Here is a 17,800-nt window from a genome sequence, read left to right as displayed (position 1 = left end):
TGGCTGCAACAAGGAGTTGAGCCAATCAAGCCAGGAGCGAGGAGCTTCTACCAGGTCTCCCGTATAGGTCCTGGCTCCCAAGGCTTTGGATCATCCTCTTCTGCCTCCCAGGTCACAAGCAGGGAACTGGATGGGAAGTGCAGCAGCTAAGACATGAACTGATGTGCATATGGGATCTCGGCAGTTGCAATATAAGGATGTAGCCACTGAACCATCTGGCTACTCTGCTTCTGATCCAGCTTCATTTTTACAGCCTGGGAAAGCAGAGAAAGATGGCCAAATGCCTTGGGACCCTGCACCTGCGTGGGAGTCCCAGAAAATGCTCCTGACTCTGGATCAGCTCAGCAACGGCCATTGCAACCATCTGGGAAGTGAAAAAGGCAACGAAGATCTTTCTCTCTGTCTCTGCTCTCTGTAAATCTACCTTTCCAATAAAAATAAATGTTAGATAAAAAAAAAAAAAGAATCCAAGAACCTTTTCTTCAAAGAGTTCACATTCTGGTGAGAAGAGATAACAAACCAGTAAAAAAGGTATCACTTTTGGATTGTTTTGCTCTATTAAGTAGAGAAAATCTATGATATACAGACTGGGTATGAGACAGGAGAGAATTTTATTAGAAAAGTTCCTATGGAAGGTCCCAGAAGAGGTTATTTGAACTGAGACCAAAAAGTAAATAGCCAATCATAGAACAAGCAGGGGGTGCGAGGGTTAGGGAGAGGGAAGAACAAATGCAAAAACCCCCAAATACGGAAGGAATATGGCACTCAGCTGAAATGGAAAAGTGACCTGGAAGGCTCAGGGAGAGGGCAAGATCAATGATGGCATTGGAGAGGCCAACGCCTAAGCAAGTACAGGATGACAGGCCAGGAATCACTGTCTTACATGAAAAGGAAAGTTTAGTGTGGGTTAAACACAGGATGACGAAAACTGGCTTTGTGTTTATAAAACAGAACCTGTCGATTCAGTGACTTCATATCCAGTTAATATTTTTTGAGTACCTACTAACTACCAAGTATTATTCTAAACACAAAATACATGTTTTCACTAAGTTAACGTAATATTCCTTTAAGATAGACATCATTGTCATCCATACTTGCAGGATGCATACAAAACTGGAACTAATATTTAAGGCACCTGCTCCAGCTTGAATTAGAAAGTTGCAGAGCCATGGTATAAACTTCATCAGGCTAATTCCTAAGCATCCTTCTTAACCACTACACTGCAGAGTTACTTAAGATATGAAAGGTCAGAGACAAATAAATCTGGACTCCATTATCGTAGGAGAAATGGGAAGTGAAAGCAGCTTGTGTAAGGTGGTAACGGTGAAAATGGAGAAAAGTAGATGGACTTGAGACACATTGGGAGGAACAGTGAAAAAAATACATTTATGATAAAAAACAGGAAAGTATCAAGGATGTATGTTTTCTCCCTTTAACAAGTAGGTACATGATGGTCACTTCTGAGGTGGAGAGAAGAGTGTTCATGAGTGTGCAGAGGGGAAAATCAAGAATTCTTTTTTTGGGGACTGGCATTATGGCACAGCAGGGAAAAACCACCACCTGTGATGTTGGCAACGTATGTGGGCACAAGCTTGTGTGCCGGCTGCTGCACCTCTGGTTCAGTTCTCTGTTACTGGCCTAGGAAGGCAGCAGAAGACTGTTCGAGCGTCCCTGTCATCCAAATGGGAGAAGCTGAGGAAGCTCCTGGCTCCTGGCTTAGACCTGGCCCAGCCCTGGCCACTGTAGCTAATTATGGAGTGAGCTATGGAAGTACAAACTCCACCTTTAACTCTAACTTTCAAATAAATACTTAAGACCTTTAAAAAGTAATTCAGCTTTAAAATTTTTATTTTAAAGAAAAGAGAGAGACAGTGAGTATCCTCATCCATTAACTCACCCACATGTCTCTAATAGCCAAAGCTGAGCCTGGTCATAGCCAGGAGCCAGCAGCCAGGAATTCGGTCTCTCATGTGAGTGGCAGGGACCTAACTACTTGAGTCATTATCTGCTAAGTTGTACATCAGGTGAAGTTGGAAGCAGAGCTGGGCATCTTAACTAACCTCTTAACTCGAAGCCAAATGCCTGTACCAATAATTCTAATTTTGATAATTTTACCTTTGGGGTATCAATTAAACATCAAGAGAGAGCATCACCACCCTACAGGTAAGTGACATGAAGTCACAGACGTGGACATGTCCTTGGAGAGGGCAACAAGGGAAGAGAGCTGACCAAGATGACTTAGGAATGACCTGAGAGGCAGGATGAATGCTCAAGTGGTTCGGTCACAGAATCTGCAAGGGAAACTCTTCTATAAAGGAGAGGCTGGTTCAAGTGCATACATTATTGTGGAGAAGTGAAAGGCAAGATAAAAGTCACGCTGGTGCTTGACAAGGGCAAATTATGGAGACAGGTTCTTTACACAGAATATTTACACATCAGCGAGAACTAAGAATGAAATTAAGATACAAAGTTTTGCTGTGGTGAGGAACAGAAAAGTGTGTGGGGGGGTGCGTGCAAAGAAATCAGGGGTTGGAGGATCTCCTTTCTGTAAAGCATGTGGTATGTTTGGTGGAGGCAATGAACTTGTCAGAATAATTCCAATGACTGCCTCACCCCAATCCATGAAACCTGCACTTCCAAAAAGAAAGTGCAGAGTAGAATAATTATTTAATAGATGCTTCCCTTGTTTCTTGGAGACAAAATAATCATTTCGCATATAAACATTCCCAGGATTTCTGAGCTATTCGGAGCCTCGAGTGCTCCCATAAAAGTCCCTCAGGCACAGACCTCAACAGTGAAAGAGGATGTTGAGTGAAAAGTGAGTTGTGCCACCTCTGTGGAGGACTCAGTGCAGTGAGGGCAAAAGCATCCAGCTGGGTTCTCCTCCCATCCTTACCCCCCAGCAAAGGGAAGCTACTGATTCGCATTAGCATCCCTGGAGACAGGACACAGAGGGGGAAATATCCTGGTCCAAACAGTGAACAGTGTGAGCAATGAGTCCACCTAGATGTTCTGGTGAGGGAGCAGCTGACACTGACCTTGGGAAATGGGGCAGGGAGATGCGGGGGTCTGGGAATGTTGCTATCATTGCCAGCAGACAGGTGAGCCCTGGCAGGAGTGGTGAAACTGTCTGTTGTGAAACTTTTCTCTGGTTCTTCCCTCCTTAGGGTTATGATCCTCCCAAAATAGACATGTTACAAATCTTCCTGGCTTTCCTTCTCCCTAGCAATAGGAGTTTATTTGCAGTTTCCAGGCCATGCGTTTTTATTTATTATTTTAAGGCTCAGGTTTCTATCTTGTTTTGTTTTATCTTTTTAAGTTTCCTTGGTGGGAGAAGATGGGGCCAAGGCAGGGGGTGGACAGGGAAGAACCAGAAAGAAAGGAAGGCAGGGAAGGATGCAAGGAAGGAGGAAGAAAGACCACGAAGACTCTGCTTAGTCATCTGCAAGCCTTACAGTCAGGAAAACACAAACCACCCCAGAACACCTGGACTACACTGAGCTGTCTTTCAGCAATGTAAATATTTTTCTCCTGCCTTCTATTTTTTCTCACATGGAGAATCTGAAGACAATCACTGTCATGTCAGAAGGATAAAAATGGAAGCCACTTAAGGGACAAAACAACGCTTGATATACAAGAGCTTTTTTTTTCTATTTGGAAAAGAAGAATGGTTTTAGATAATTTACATATCTGTCATGACATCTGTTTCTTCTTTTAAACAGAAGGGAACAAAGAAAGAAAAGAGTAAGAAAAGAAGTATGCTCCTACATGGTCTAAATCTAGTTGACATTCATGAAAGAAAATTCTGAATTTTGAAATCTAGCCTTGCAGAGAAAATGGTTATGCACGGAAGAGTGGTTGAAAAAATGGTAGCACCCTGCATGGTAGAACATTGTAGGTCCTAACAGTGAACTTGTATGTGCCGGCAAGCTATGGCTGGCCTAAGAACACACGAGCTGTGAGGATGATAACACCGTTGGTACTACTCATTGGCCTAGCTCAGCTACTACAACAGGGCCTTGCTGTTAGCTGGGTATTCAGTAAAGATTCACTTTAGAAACAAACAGAAAGGATTACACGTGTGTACAACAGGGTCTTACTTCAGCTGAAAGCAAAACCAAATTAATATCAATTGGATCACATTTAATTGACACATTTTATGTCAACTTTTTTTTTTTTACTTTTGAATTAAAAATTAAAATGCGATGATTATCATAAAGAAAAGCTACTTCTTACACTCACCCCAGAACAGAGGGAAGGTTAAGATCCACAGGGCCCAAGAATTCTAAGAGCTAGGTCGGTCTCTCACAGGAATGCTATCTGCACAGGTTTCCTTCCATATGGAAGCAGGGCGAAGACCAGGCCTACTGGCTGCTGATGCAGCAACCCAGGGAACAGGCACACTGAGCAGGGAGCAGGTGAGGGATGTGCACTTGGAGCGGGGTGGAATGAGCGCTATGAGATCCTGGCAATGAGCTGTGAGATCCCAGTGTGCTTTCTGATGCTTAGTTTGTGCTGCCGGAAGAGAGACAGCAGTCACAGCAGGACTTGGTTTGTGCTGCCGCAATGGGGCTGCTGCAGAGGTCACAAGGGCTGGACCGAGTTTCCAAAGCAGACCTACCCACCGAGCAATAGGAGAGCTTGGGGTCCCTGCAAGTCACACAGGCCATTTTACATAGCAACAGGACAATCTTGGATACCCAGAGCACCAAGGCAACCCTGAGCAGGCCACAGCTTTCTCAGAAGAACAACACCTAGACTGGAGAGGCAGCTGGTAGCTGGTGTCCAGCCAGAGTTTTGCAAGAAGTATGCGGCCTGTGATAAAAACTTGCTCATTTGTGATCTGGGCCGCTGGTTTTCCTCACAGCTTGGATGGTGAGAAATGAGATTTAGGGGAGACAGTACGCCTCAGAGTTTCCTAAGCGGGCTCTTTATTTTCAAGATTCCTATGTTTCTACACACACTGATTTCTCTGTCAGCTGTGCCAAGCTCTGGTTTGCAAACTCTGACACAGCCTTCAAAACCTGGCTTCTGTGCCAACCCTGGAGGGGAGAATCTCTGGTTTTCTTAGTAAGAGGTGGCTCTTGTAGCCTCCCACAGCCACAGCAGCTTGGCTCTGTTATGGACTTTTAGGCTTTTAGAGATGTAGAACTCCTTGGGAAGGAGTGTTTCCTTCATTTAACAACATGAAGAAATGAACAGAGTGTTTTCTGGTGCTTTTCTTCCCACCAGCTACTTGGACCACACTTTACTTTCAGTGTTACATGAGAATTCTTCACCTGCCCTGTTCTCACAATTAGCTTTTCTAGCAAACATCCACTAAGTCAACGCTGTAAGTGACAGACCTGTGTTACTGCTGCTGTCACAGAGCTCACAGTCTGCCTAAAAGTCAGATCTCCAAAGAAGACATTTTACAACTGGATCATGTGTCGTGATCAAAGCAGCATAACGTGCACGCCTCAGCTCCCTCCTCTGTCCTGTTAATGATGCAGACGGAACATCCTTACCTGGACCTGGGCACCAAAACTCTTTCCGGTTTTGTTTTTCAGATTTTTTAATGTTTGTTCTGTTTTTACTGACATTATTCCTAATCCAAAATTCTAAAATCTGAGATGCTTCAAAATCCACAACGTTCTGAGTATCAACAGGACGTTTAAACTCTTTTGGAGTTTGGGACATTTTGGGTTTTAGGTTTTTGGAATAGGAAAGTTTAAACTCTGTTGCATTTTCTTAAACTCACGTCCAGTCTCACTTCTTTCTAATGTGTGTGGAGTTTTGTCTTGTTTGTTTGTTTTTATCTATTCCTAATCTTTTTACAAGCAATTTTCACTTCTCCCCTATGTTTGATTCTTTTTCTCTCTCTCTTCCCATCACCGTCTTACTTCTACGCAGTCTAAAAACTTAATCACACCTCTGCCATTTGATAAACACCCAGTTGTTACTGCACATGGTTTTCATTCTAGTTTCCTTTCTCCATCCCAGTTTTAAAATTTATTAAAATTTTTTCTTCATTTGCAAGATGGGGGCGGGGGGGAGAGAGAGAGAGAAATAAAAAACATATATAAGTTATATGGGTGTCCCAGGTGGCAGAAGCCCAGTGTGTTTAACTATCATTGCTACCTACCACGGTATGCATGATATGGTCATCCTACCTCTAGTCTTAACCTCTAGGATAAACACTGGCCCTTAAGCTTTCTAAGAATGTTGTTCATACTTTCTCTGTTTGTCACTTTTCCTTTTCCAGCCTGATGAAATTTGGCTTCTACCACCACAACTTTCTGCAGCAGTTGATGCCTGCAATTACTGATACCCTAAGAGTCAGGTCCTCAGGCACTATGCAGTACACATCTTTACTTAATTTGATAATACAATCTGAATCAGTTGTCTTTTTTGTTGGACACACTACCGTCCTGGCTGTGCCCCTTCCTCTCTGAACGCTCAGTCTCAGGGTCTTCATTTCCTTTCTCCCCTTTTCTCACTATCCCTCAGAGCTCTGCTGCATGTTCTCCAATCATTCTCTACGTACTCCCCTCTGAAATCAGGACCGGCTTCCTTGACCACCGACCCTGGGTTCTCTTTGGAGCTCTACACTCTGGTCTCAGATACAATAGCTACACGGACCAACTAATTTGACTCACTGTTCTCATTCATGCCATTCTACTTGTATTCCTCGGGTGAAAAGGTAAACCAATCTTATCTTTTCCTTTCATTTGCAGTTGGTGACCAGGACCTACTTAGGATAACGTCAAACCCCACACTTCATATGTGATTCGTCTGACTACGGCAATAACCTTCAAATCAGCAGGCTTCTTCATTCTCCTGTCTACTGTCCAATATAAAGCCAAAATCGCTCTTCTTAACTACAAACCTTATGCTTTCTTCTGCTAAAAATTTTTCACTGGCTCTGTCAGACCTCTAAGGAGTATAAGACGGGAAGTCATGAACCACATGCTACTATTTATGCATGTTATTTGACCCACAGAGTTAAAAAGTTAGATCTAATTTTTTGAATACTGTTAGAAGTGGTACACACTATCCAGTTCTAGAGTCTTCCCTAGGGTTTCTAGGTGGCCTGACTCCATATAGTTAGCATTTTTCCATGACCTGGTAATACTCATCTTTCAGGTGTTACTCATCTTCAATCCATTCTTTCGATTACAACACTCATGTGTATCCATTACACCATGTTTATTCATGTGACATCTTTGCATCTTCAGGTTTAAGAAATGTGACAGCTAATTATGGTTAATAAATGAAGCAATAAATTCAAATTACAAGCCAGGGGTAAATGTAGCTAAAAGGAAGAGGGACTCAAAACAAGTATGTAAAGAATAGCAGTGTGAGAATGACATCTGATGACATCAATGTCATGGTTTAGGCAATAAAATACATACGCACCCCCACCGATCTATGGATTTTACTCCTCCTTGCTGCCTGGAACACAACTCCTGATCCTTAGCTTTTTAATAAGGGATATTTGACTATCCATGTTTCAGTGGAAGCTTGACAAAAATTGAATGTCTTAGATATCCCAGACCTCAGTTTTTCTTTTTTTCAAGGTCTACTGTTGGCACACCAAGTATGTGCACTCTCAGTTCACCTCACGCATTCCCAACACCAGTGAAAGAAAAGCAAAAGCATCACAGCTATGACTGGGACAACAAATCTGGGGAGGGGATTATATGAAAAAAAAAAAAAAAACGATTTTCTCAGTCACCCCTTTCACAAATTAAACCTCTTACGTGGATATAAATAATGATAGAACTAAAAATAATGACAAGAGATTTTTAAAAACAGACCTCAAAACCAAGATTTCCAGGAATGTAGGAGCATTTACTTGATCCTTTGACTCCAGCTTTAAGCAATTGGCTGGTCACCCCTTTCTGCCATCTTTCATCTTCATTCATCTTGCAGTGCTGCTTTGAGCATAGTTCTTCCATCCCTCGCACAAAATCTCCAAAAACACACAGACCACAAAGCAGCAAGCCCATCATATTGCAGATGCGTATGAATCATCTGAAGAAAACTTGTAATATATATATTCCTGGGCACTCCCATTTCAAGAGCATGGGTTTAGGGTGGAGCTAAAATGTCTGCATTTTAAATAAGCTTTACTGAGGAGTGTCAATTAGACAACACTCATGCTGTGAAGTCAGCAAACACTGTCACAAAGACGTTCTCAAACAGAAAAGATTTTCACCTTAAATATCAGAACTTGGGCCTATCAGAACAGTGGCCTAGCGGCTAAAGTCCTTGCTGTGCACTCCAGGATACCATATGGGTGCCAGTTCTAATTCCAGCTGCTCCACTTCCCATCCAGCTCCCTGCTTGTGGCCTGGGAAAACAGTCCAGGACAGCCCAAAGCTTTGGGACCCTGCACCTGCGTGGGAGATCCAGAGGAGGCTCCTGGCTCCTGGCTCCTGGCTTCGGATGGACTTAGCTCTCGCTACTGAGGCCACTTGGGGAGTGAATCAGTGGACAGAAGATCTGCCTCCTTGTCTCTCCGCCTCTCTGTCTATCTGAGTTTCCAATAAAAATAAATACATCTTTAAAAAATATATCAGAACTTGTTTCCAGACTTGGCCCGGTTCCATCATGTTTATACACACTGTCCCTACTGTTAAAGATTTTCACAATTCCCACTACTAACGGTGTTTGTAAAAATTAAATGGCAGTTTTTCTCTTGCCTTTCTAATTGCAGTGATCACATTCTGCAAGAAATACTGCCCCTATACTCTTTGCCTATAGCCTGTTTCATTAGATGCATATTTCCATGGATGAGACAGCTCAACACTTGGAATGTATATTATACAGCAGAATCTAGGTCTCATGCTCATTAAGTGATACTGAATTCTCATCCCTTTGATTTTTAATTTACAACAGGTTGGCAGTCATTCAATTATAGTATAATTTGGTATTTCAGCTCACTTCATTCAATGCAGTTCATCTCAGTTCTAATCAGTATGTTCATAGGTTCAATCCACCCAGATGCCAAGTTTTTTCAACTGGACAAAGGCATAGCAAAAATGTTTCTGCTTGGCAAGACCTAGCAAATTTCTGGAGGCTTTGTCATGCCTTGGCAAGGAACTAGTCAGTTCTAATTTGCATTAATTGTTTCTGCCACAAACGACAACAATGATCACCTCCAGGTCATGGGCCTTCAATGAAAGATTTCTTCCGCAACACTGTGAAAACTAAAACACTTTCTGTAAGCAGCTTACTTAGCACTACCCTCTCCAGAGTCTCCGGTTCTGATCATTCTGCTTATTGACCTGAGAAGTGTTTCTTAACATGCCATAGTCATAAACTTGCCTTCATCTGTGTGTGCACATTCGAAACATGGCAATATTTCAGAGAAATTACGGGTCTCTCATAAAACAACCAGTGTTCTATATGCATAATTTGTTCCACCTGCTATGTTTACAAGGCACCCCGAGGAGAAGTAGCTTGAAGCCCAGCAACCCATCTGCCTCCCAGTTCCAAGAGGTAATTATTGCCTCAACTAAGCAAGGGGGAACACACAGCATGCTGCTAACCATGTCAGCTGACTGACGCATGTGCAGCTATTCACCCAGGTCATCAGTTTTTCTAACAGTGGAGTCAGGGCAAACACAATGCATTCCCAACAAAAACAGGAGAGAAAAATGGACAGGGGCCTAGATTTGGTGGGCCACATCAGGTCACAGATCGAAAATGGGTGTTTCACTGCTTTTCATGGATATATCAAAAACAAGAAACACATGGTGGGGGGATGAAGGTGGAATAAAGGCTGACTCTATGCCAAAACTACGGTGTAAACAAATGAGGTGGCTTAAAAAAGAGAGAGAGGACAAAAAAAGAGCTGTTGTTTTATTTATACTTCTTTATTATTCATCCTCTACTCTGCATAGATTCTTTTTTTTTTTAAAGTATGAGTTAACATTCACTAAGAAGGTGCAATGTTTACTTATGCACATGAAATAGGGGCTGTTTTGCAATACAATGTCAATTTAGCTGTCCCAATGATTAAGATTGAATACAAGATGTAAGGAAGAGATTATTCTAATACTGAGATGATGTCCAAGTCCATGTACTGATGAAACGCACAAAAACATACATATTTTCAAAACAAAAATTATGTTAATAAGAAGCTATTTAAAAGAATAGCTCTTTGGAGACACTCCCCAAATGGATTGTAAAAGGGCACACACAACTCCTTCCCTTAGGAATGAGACAATCACAACATACAAATTAGCATATGGAATACGGAATCATTAAGTGTTCCTAGCCAAGACTCCCATGGGGAAATAGAAGGGAAGCAGCTGAAAGACGAGGAAGAGGGTGAAAGTAGGCACATCATGTTGGAAGGAGTTCCAAGATTTTACTTCCACAAGTCAGAAAAATCCCAAGAAAAATCTAGAGACAGGGATAGACGAAGCATCATCACAGATTTATCGCTGATCTGGCCAACGTATAACTATCAGTTCTCAGTAAGTGTCATTTCCATACAAACGAAAAGAATGCTAGACTTTCAAACCGAAAGATAGTTAGTTGTTTCTATTAAGTAAATTTAACTTGATGCTACCCCATTATCTTTTCCTTATTTTTAAAAATGAACTTGTTAGAAGATATGATAGTCTTCATGATTAATGCCTTTGATACAGATTTGGCAAAAGAAAATATAATCTTGAAATTAAACTTCGCCATATTTGAGTAACACACTCCTCTGATTTCATCACTAGATTATGACTACAACTGCCTCCTTACACATGGGTGAACGTGATGACGTAGACTGAAGCGAAGCCACTGCAGACTGGTCTCCCAGACAGGGCCATGAGTCTTGGGTGGCAACAGACAACGCTAAATTATTTTAGTTTCACTCTAGCTGAGGACGGCCTTTTGCATGTTTGTGTTCACCTTGTTCTCCAATTTAGTCACCACAATTCAGCAACAAGCACATCTTAGGGTCTCAGTGCCAGAGTGAATGGAGCAACACCGGCCGTTTCCCTCTGCTGGTGGGACACGTTTGATTCTTGACCTCACTGCCTGCGGCATCCGCACTGCTATAGTTCCAAACCCATTTATTTGCTACCCACTGACTGACCTCCCAACACATCATTATCATGTCCCCCAAGGCCTAGCCACTGTCAGTTTTAGTCATCGCAATGCTCAAAAGTCTTCAAGAAGGGTCTGTCTGGGTTCCACAGGAAGGAGAGCGAAGAAGCAGAAGGTGCAGGCCAGACCCTGGAGAATGCTCAGCACAGGGAGATGAGGGAGAGGCCCAGGGAAGCAGGGATTTCTAGGCAGCAACATGGCTGGAAAGATTGGTTTAGATACAACATAATTATATGCTTCTGCCTCTCAATTCTTAGCTAGGTAATGGCAGAAAGATTAATATCTACTTTGGATTTTTCACGTACAGCACTATAACATTAGTGGGAGACAGGTCTCTTGGGAAAGGGGTGTGTGTCAAGAAATGGGTCTGCATGAGAAAAATTTGCAATTAAAATTAATAATTTTATCTGTCTATACACTTCTAAAGTAGACTTGGAATTTTCTTTTTCTTTCTTTCCTGCTTTCCTTCTTTATTCCTTTTTATTATCTGGAAGAAAAAGTTTTAGATAAATAAAGAGATCTTCCAACTGATGATTCACTCCCCAAATGGCAGCAATGACCAGAGACGGGCTGGTCTGAAGCCAGAAGCTTCTTCCAGGTTCCCCACAAGTGTGCCAGTAGCCCAAGTGCTTGAGCCATCTTCTACCGCTCTCAAAAGGACATCAGCATGGAGCTGGATAGGAAATAAAGCAGCCAGGACTGGAAGCTAGCACCCATATAAGATGTCATCCATGCAGGTGGCTTTACCAGCTACACCAGAGCGCTGACCCTAGATTTTTGTTTTTTTTTCTTTCGTATTGTTTCAATCAACTTCTTTCTTCTTTTGTTCTGATAACATGACTAACCCTGGAGTCAGAGAGTAGTCGACTGCCGGGAGTAAATACGGAACTGAGCTATGAACACAGCTGGCCAAACAATCTACCTGCATCCCTGGAGTGAGCCCTGAACTCTGGGTGCTGACTGACGTGAACAGCGCCACGTTCTGCAACCTGGACCCCACGTTCCCAGAGTCTGGGCTGCTCTGTTGTCCTGGCATTTTATTCTCAGACAGTATTAACCAAACCACAAGAGATTTTCCATTCTAGACTGGATTTCTGTTGTTCAAAGGGAAAAGAAGTAGGCCTTAAAATGTAATGTTTCATAACCAAGCAGAGAATTTCAGGTTTCAAAGAGAAAAACCAAAGAGTAGGTCAGAAAATATTTCTGAAATAAAACTCAAAACATAACCTAAACATGGGATATAATTATTTGTTAACAAAAGCTAACATGCAATGCTGAATATACAAAATCCTTGAAAAAGATATTTTCCTGCACTAAATAAAATGGATGTTGCATCCTGTTAAAATAAGGGCATTTAGCATAGCATCTTGATCACACATTCCTTTTTATCTATGTGTTAATCTTCAAATCACATGTCCCTTAAACAGATTTTACTGTATAGAACATTCTTCACTAATCAGAAGACAGTCACTCCATTACGTTTTATCCAAATTCCTCATACTCCCCAGCTATGACAAAGTCCTTTAAGCCTGGTACTTCCACTGGTGTAGATGATCTTGCCAAGTGGGAAGGGCAGCACTTTCAAGAGTTCTCAGACCTACCTCATAACAAACATAACGGACACTCACAGCTTATCCTGTCAAGAACCATCATTGACGGAGGATGTGCATAAGCCAGGCACTGCACTTCCCAACTTCACACAACCTCATTCCAACTCACAGCAACTGGACAAGAAGGTACAGGCTGAGCAGCCTCCAGGTGAAAAGCTAAAATACTCCCAAATCAAAAGGCTTTTGAGTCTTATCATGAAATAGCGAGTGGAAATTCTCATACCTCATCCCAGGTTGTATACTAAGGTGTGAAAAACAGAGTAAGTTCTAAAAGTACTGCATAAAATTAAGGCCAGGGTGAATGTAACACATTGATGAGTTTCATGTTTAGGCTTGGTTCCCATCCCTGAAATACTTCATTATGTAATCATAAATATGTATTATTTTTAATCCAAAATATTCTGGTTCCAAGCACTTCTGATAAGACATATTCAAGCGATCATCTCATTTTACGGATGTAACAACTGAGGCTTAAGGAGGTTAAGCAATTTGCTCAAGGTCACCCAGATGTAAGTGATGAAAAGCTGGGAGTGCCAGCCCTTCCTGTACCCAGGTCTGGTACATTACAAAGCTTGTGTCCTTTCCCACTAAACTACAAAGCCAGACCAGTGTCGGAGTTTGCCGCTCCTTCACCTTGGCCTCCTGTTTTAGGACTTGCTTCAACGTGGGGCTTCTGTAATCAGACACACACAGGTTCATAGAGACTGCTACTGCAAAACAGGATTTAGCCTTTTTTCCTGATTTCACCAAGGAAACACAACTTTTAAACATTCAGAGAAAGAAGTCAGATCTTAACATTGTAAATTATAAACTGCAAATAATATAAGAGTTAAAAACATGTAACTATTTTTTTTTTTTTTTTTAATTCATCCTAAGGCAGTAGTTGTAGGCTGCAAGGCGCCGGCTGGGGCCCATCCCCAAAGCTCCTGCAGCACCTGCAGGCCACGCCCTGGCGGAGGCGGGGCGGGGCGGGCTTCCCCTGGGTATACCTGAGCAGAAGCTGTTGCTGCTCACAGTCCTCGCGGAGCGCCCAGAGTTGCTAGGGTTGAACTCTCTGCTCTCTTCCTCCGAGAAGGGAGACTCCGAGGCTGGGGACACTTTGTGCGGTTGCAGGGGCAGATGAGGTCGCAGGATCAGCCGAGGAATTCGACTTCTGGAAATCTCCTTCTCAGGATGCTGCACTCTTTGCTCCTTCTCCACATTGGACATCAAAGAGAAAACAAAAGGAAACTCCGTCTGCTCTTTCAAGACAGTTTCTGAGAGATCACATTTTCTTTTTCTGACACAGAACTGGATGTTATGAGCTCTGAACGCTTGTCCGCTGAGCTGATCCCTCAGGCCGCCTTGTGCACACCCACTTACAGGAAGGACGCCCCCTCACCCTGAGAATTCCTCACCACCTCCCTGTCACATCCACGCCTCATGCCAGGGTTTCCAATTACTCACAGCACACTCTGGTTTATTACTTGATCTCCTTTATACTTCCATTTGTCTCTCCCTGAATGAAATGTGGTAATCTGACTTCTGCTTTCCTGCCTTTTCCCAGAGTAGAGCCCTACACCTGGAACAAGTCTTTCCTAATGACATGCACGCGCATGTGTGCACAGATGTGTGCACGTGCACACACACCTTTGAAATCCTCTTCCAGACAGCATCTTAATTATTCATTTATATCCTGATACCCAGGGCTTGCTGCCAACAGAAAACCAACACAAACACAATACCCAGGAAGATGGCTCCACCGTTTTTACATGTCCAGCTGCAGTTTTTTCCTTACAGAACAAGGACAAGACCAGGTTTATCTGTCTCTCCTTAAAAACACATCAGCTGCTTTGCCACGCCTTGCTTCAAGAAAACCCACCCAAGCAATATCTTACAATGCCTTCCACCTCGCCCAGTGCTTTTCCAACCAGAATCTCATCTGACCTTCATATTCAGGCTATATAGAGGACACCAACGCATGTCCTTAGTCCCAGGTGAGGAAACGGAAGTAAAACAAGGCAACGAGGCTTAGCTGAACCTGTCCAACACCGAGAAGCAGAGCGCGCTACAAGTCTGGTGCTGCTCAGCTCCCTGTCACCCTTACTTATTAAAATGGATTCCTAGGTGGAGCTTTTTATTCTTTTTGCAAAAATCCCACTACTTTCTTCAACCTCTGCGATTAAAAAAAAAAAAAAAGCTCCGGCTTAGGTAACAAACACCATTTTGCAACTTGACCTCCTGCTGTCTTCCACGGCTTACCCGGCAGGGTCAGGGCCAAAGAAAACACCTCTCCTAGGCCAGCACAGGGGAAGCCCAGCCGTCGGAACTTCGGAGGTGACAGGGCAACCGCGCCCTCGGGGCCGCGAGCCGCGCCCAGCCGTCCGGCCCCGACTCACCCCCCAAGTATCCCGCGCCCGCAGAACACGGCTGACCCCGTGCGCGTCCCACAGCTCAGTCACAGAGCACGTCAAATTCCTTCTATTCACCTCTCTCTCTCTCTCTCTCTCTCTCTCTCTCACACACACACACACACACACACACACACACACACACAAGACGTCAAGTGAAAGCTACACCCCAAATGGCCACATTCAGCAGAGATTAACCCTCTAAAGTCAATTTTTTCAGTTCTCTGAACCAACACCCCTCAGTTCCCGCCCCCGCCCCCAGCTCCTCTGGAACCACGTCCCCGCTTCACCCCTGAGCCAGCGCCCCTCTGCCGTCCCCCCTGCCGTGCACCACCGCGCCGTGCCCCTAAAGCCACCCCTCCAGCTCTCACCTGGCCCGCGTCTGACCCCGCAGTGCCCACCCCGACTCCCGCCCCACTGTCGCCCGCGAGCACCGTCCCCACACGCCCGGCTTACCTTGGTCTCCCGGAGGGGTCCCATCGCGCCTCCGCCTGCCGGCTCCTCGCGCCGCCGCTGCCGCCGTCCGGGAGGAGGTACCTGCGCGTGCGGGAGCGAGGAGACTGCGCTGAGCGGGCGCGGGGCGCGGGCTGCGGGGTGCGGGGTGCGGGCTCCGGGCTGCGGGGTGCGGCGTGCGGGCTCCGGGCTGCGGGCTCCGGGCTGCGGGCTGCGGGCCGCGGGCTGCGGGCGGCGGCTGCTCCTGCTGCGGCCCCGACGCGCCGCCGCCACTGCCGCGGCCCGCGCTCGGCTCCGAGGGCGCGCCCGGCCGCCCCGCCCCGGCCGGACACGTGGTGCGGTGCAGCCACCGCGAGCGCCCGTGGACGCCGCCCGGCGCCGCCCCACCTCCGCCCTCACCTGCCGGCGCCCCCCGGGACACGGCTCCTCCTCACCTAGGGGCTCCCACCTGCCCGATGTGGCCACGGCCACGCTCCTCTCGCTCTCCGCCCACCGGACCCGATGGCACGGACGCAGGCTAGCGGCATCGCCAGCTCAGAGGTGCCGCACACCTGCGCTCGGGTTTGCAGGAGGGCGTTGGGGAAGGCTGAGGGGGAGTCGCGACCGCAAGGGGTCAAATGGAGAAAGAGGCCAAAGTTTTCCTCTCGCGGCCCCTCCTGGGTCTCCTGACTCTACATCTACGCACAGCCTGGCCCTACGGCCTCGCCGCCATCGTCCCCACCTCCTAACCCAAGCCAAACCCACACCGCAGGACTGACTCGGCATCTTGGCTCCGGAATCTCCTGGCTGCGCCTCTCCCCCGGGCAGCGCATCCGATGGGCCTTGGATTGGCTGCGCGGCGCTGCAGCAGGAGATGGGGAAGCCGGGCTTGGAGGGAACCCGCCTCTGCCTAGCGCGAGCCCCACGCACTTTTGTAGGGGTAGTTCCGTGCCTGATTCCCAAAACCCGATTCAAGCCCGCACTCCACTCCCTCCAAGCTGAGCGCCTGTGTGCCCGAAGTCCTCTGACTTTGGGAGTTTACCCTTGTAAATCGGAGCATAATAGCAAACCTACCTCAAGGGTAGCTGGTTTAGCCCTGGGAAACAGGACAGCTGGACCAGGTCGTTGAATGCAACTTTCCAAAAGGCAGTTAAGGCAGGTCCAGGTTCCTTTCAGTTTTGGCCGCTGCCTTTTATATAACAGGCAGAGGAAGCATTTGTGATGCAGACACATTTGCATGGGCTAGGGTTGCGACTGAGTGTGTACAATGACTTACACTGGCTTTTATTCGGAATTGGAGGATATTCTAAAAAGCCACGTGAGTTGTCACCAATCAGATCCCAGTGCCCCATTGTCCTACATGGCTTACCATGAGCCTTGAAAATCGTATTTGAACTTCCACATGCCAGACTAAGTGTGGTTCTGAGTCCTCAACTCTCAAGCTACAGATTATAAAGAACCTGAAGTCAGAACTAATGGGACCGACTTGATATCAGCCCCCCCCCCCGAGATTTAACCCCAGGAACCCTCATCGCATTCAGCTCCGTAGGTCTCTGAAAGCATGAAGCAGTTAATTCTAGGATTCTTTGTCCAGGGAGAAGACGTGATTAATCGCAACTTTTTAGACTTACAACAGTCTTAGATGTGAGCCTCCGGAATGGGACAGTCCAGAATGATTTGTTCAATCTGTTATTTCTAAAATCACGAGCCTGGGGTCAAGCACGGTAAGCTTGGAACAAAGTAGTAAGGTCAACATCTTGTTTCTGAGCTCCCTAGAGAGCTATGACTTCAATGTTGGGATATAAGAGCAGACACCCCCTCCCCCGCATTGTCCAAGTCAGAACCTCTGAAGCATCTCAGCCTTCTCCCACACCTGACCTGCATGCGGAGTGAGCCCCCAGGTGCCATGTAATACAGGTCTTGGCTCTGGTTATGTCTGCCTATGGTTTATTGTCTTTCTCTGAATCTATCCATCTAATCCCATACTCACACTGGATTATTGCAACAGTGGTCCAACTCCCACTCTTACCTCCTTTCTTTCTCGCCAGCTCGTTTCCCTGCACCCCAAGGCCTTTCTGAAAGGCTTAGATCAAGTGAAGCTTCTCCATGAAAGCTCACTGAGGATGTCCTGGTTGTTATGCCTGGTAGTGCCCAAGCTTGGCAATGTGGCCCAAGGCCCTTCCTAGGCTGGCCACCTTATGTAGCTTCTTATCCCTTTCCTTCCAGTCCTGCTCCTCTATCCATGCGCTCCCTTCCCTCTTTAACACATCCCCT

At 45.5% G+C, this 17,800-nt stretch overlaps 1 protein-coding gene across 2 annotated transcripts in view; it reads right to left on the bottom strand.

Annotated features, from left to right (window-relative positions):
* Positions 1-15,589, bottom strand: part of SYBU (syntabulin) — an 82,408-nt gene extending 66,819 nt beyond the window's left edge. Inside the window, exons 1-2 of one of the 2 annotated variants that reach the window (XM_040979471.1) lie at positions 15,551-15,589; positions 13,694-13,898 (exon numbers count right to left, since the gene is read on the bottom strand). In XM_040979471.1, coding sequence (XP_040835405.1) covers positions 13,694-13,898; positions 15,551-15,574 — 229 coding nt within the window. In that variant the 5' untranslated portion in view covers positions 15,575-15,589. The remainder of the gene's footprint in view (positions 1-13,693; positions 13,899-15,550) is intronic. The other variant, XM_040979470.1, reaches the window with a different exon arrangement.
* Positions 15,590-17,800: the final 2,211 nt, after the last annotated feature.

The sequence above is a fragment of the Ochotona curzoniae genome, unplaced genomic scaffold (assembly GCF_017591425.1).
Source record: "Ochotona curzoniae isolate NIBS_2020 unplaced genomic scaffold, NIBS_Ocur_1.0 contig_3190, whole genome shotgun sequence".
NCBI classification, from domain to species: Eukaryota; Metazoa; Chordata; class Mammalia; order Lagomorpha; family Ochotonidae; genus Ochotona; species Ochotona curzoniae.
This window is presented reverse-complemented; position numbering and strand designations above follow the sequence as displayed.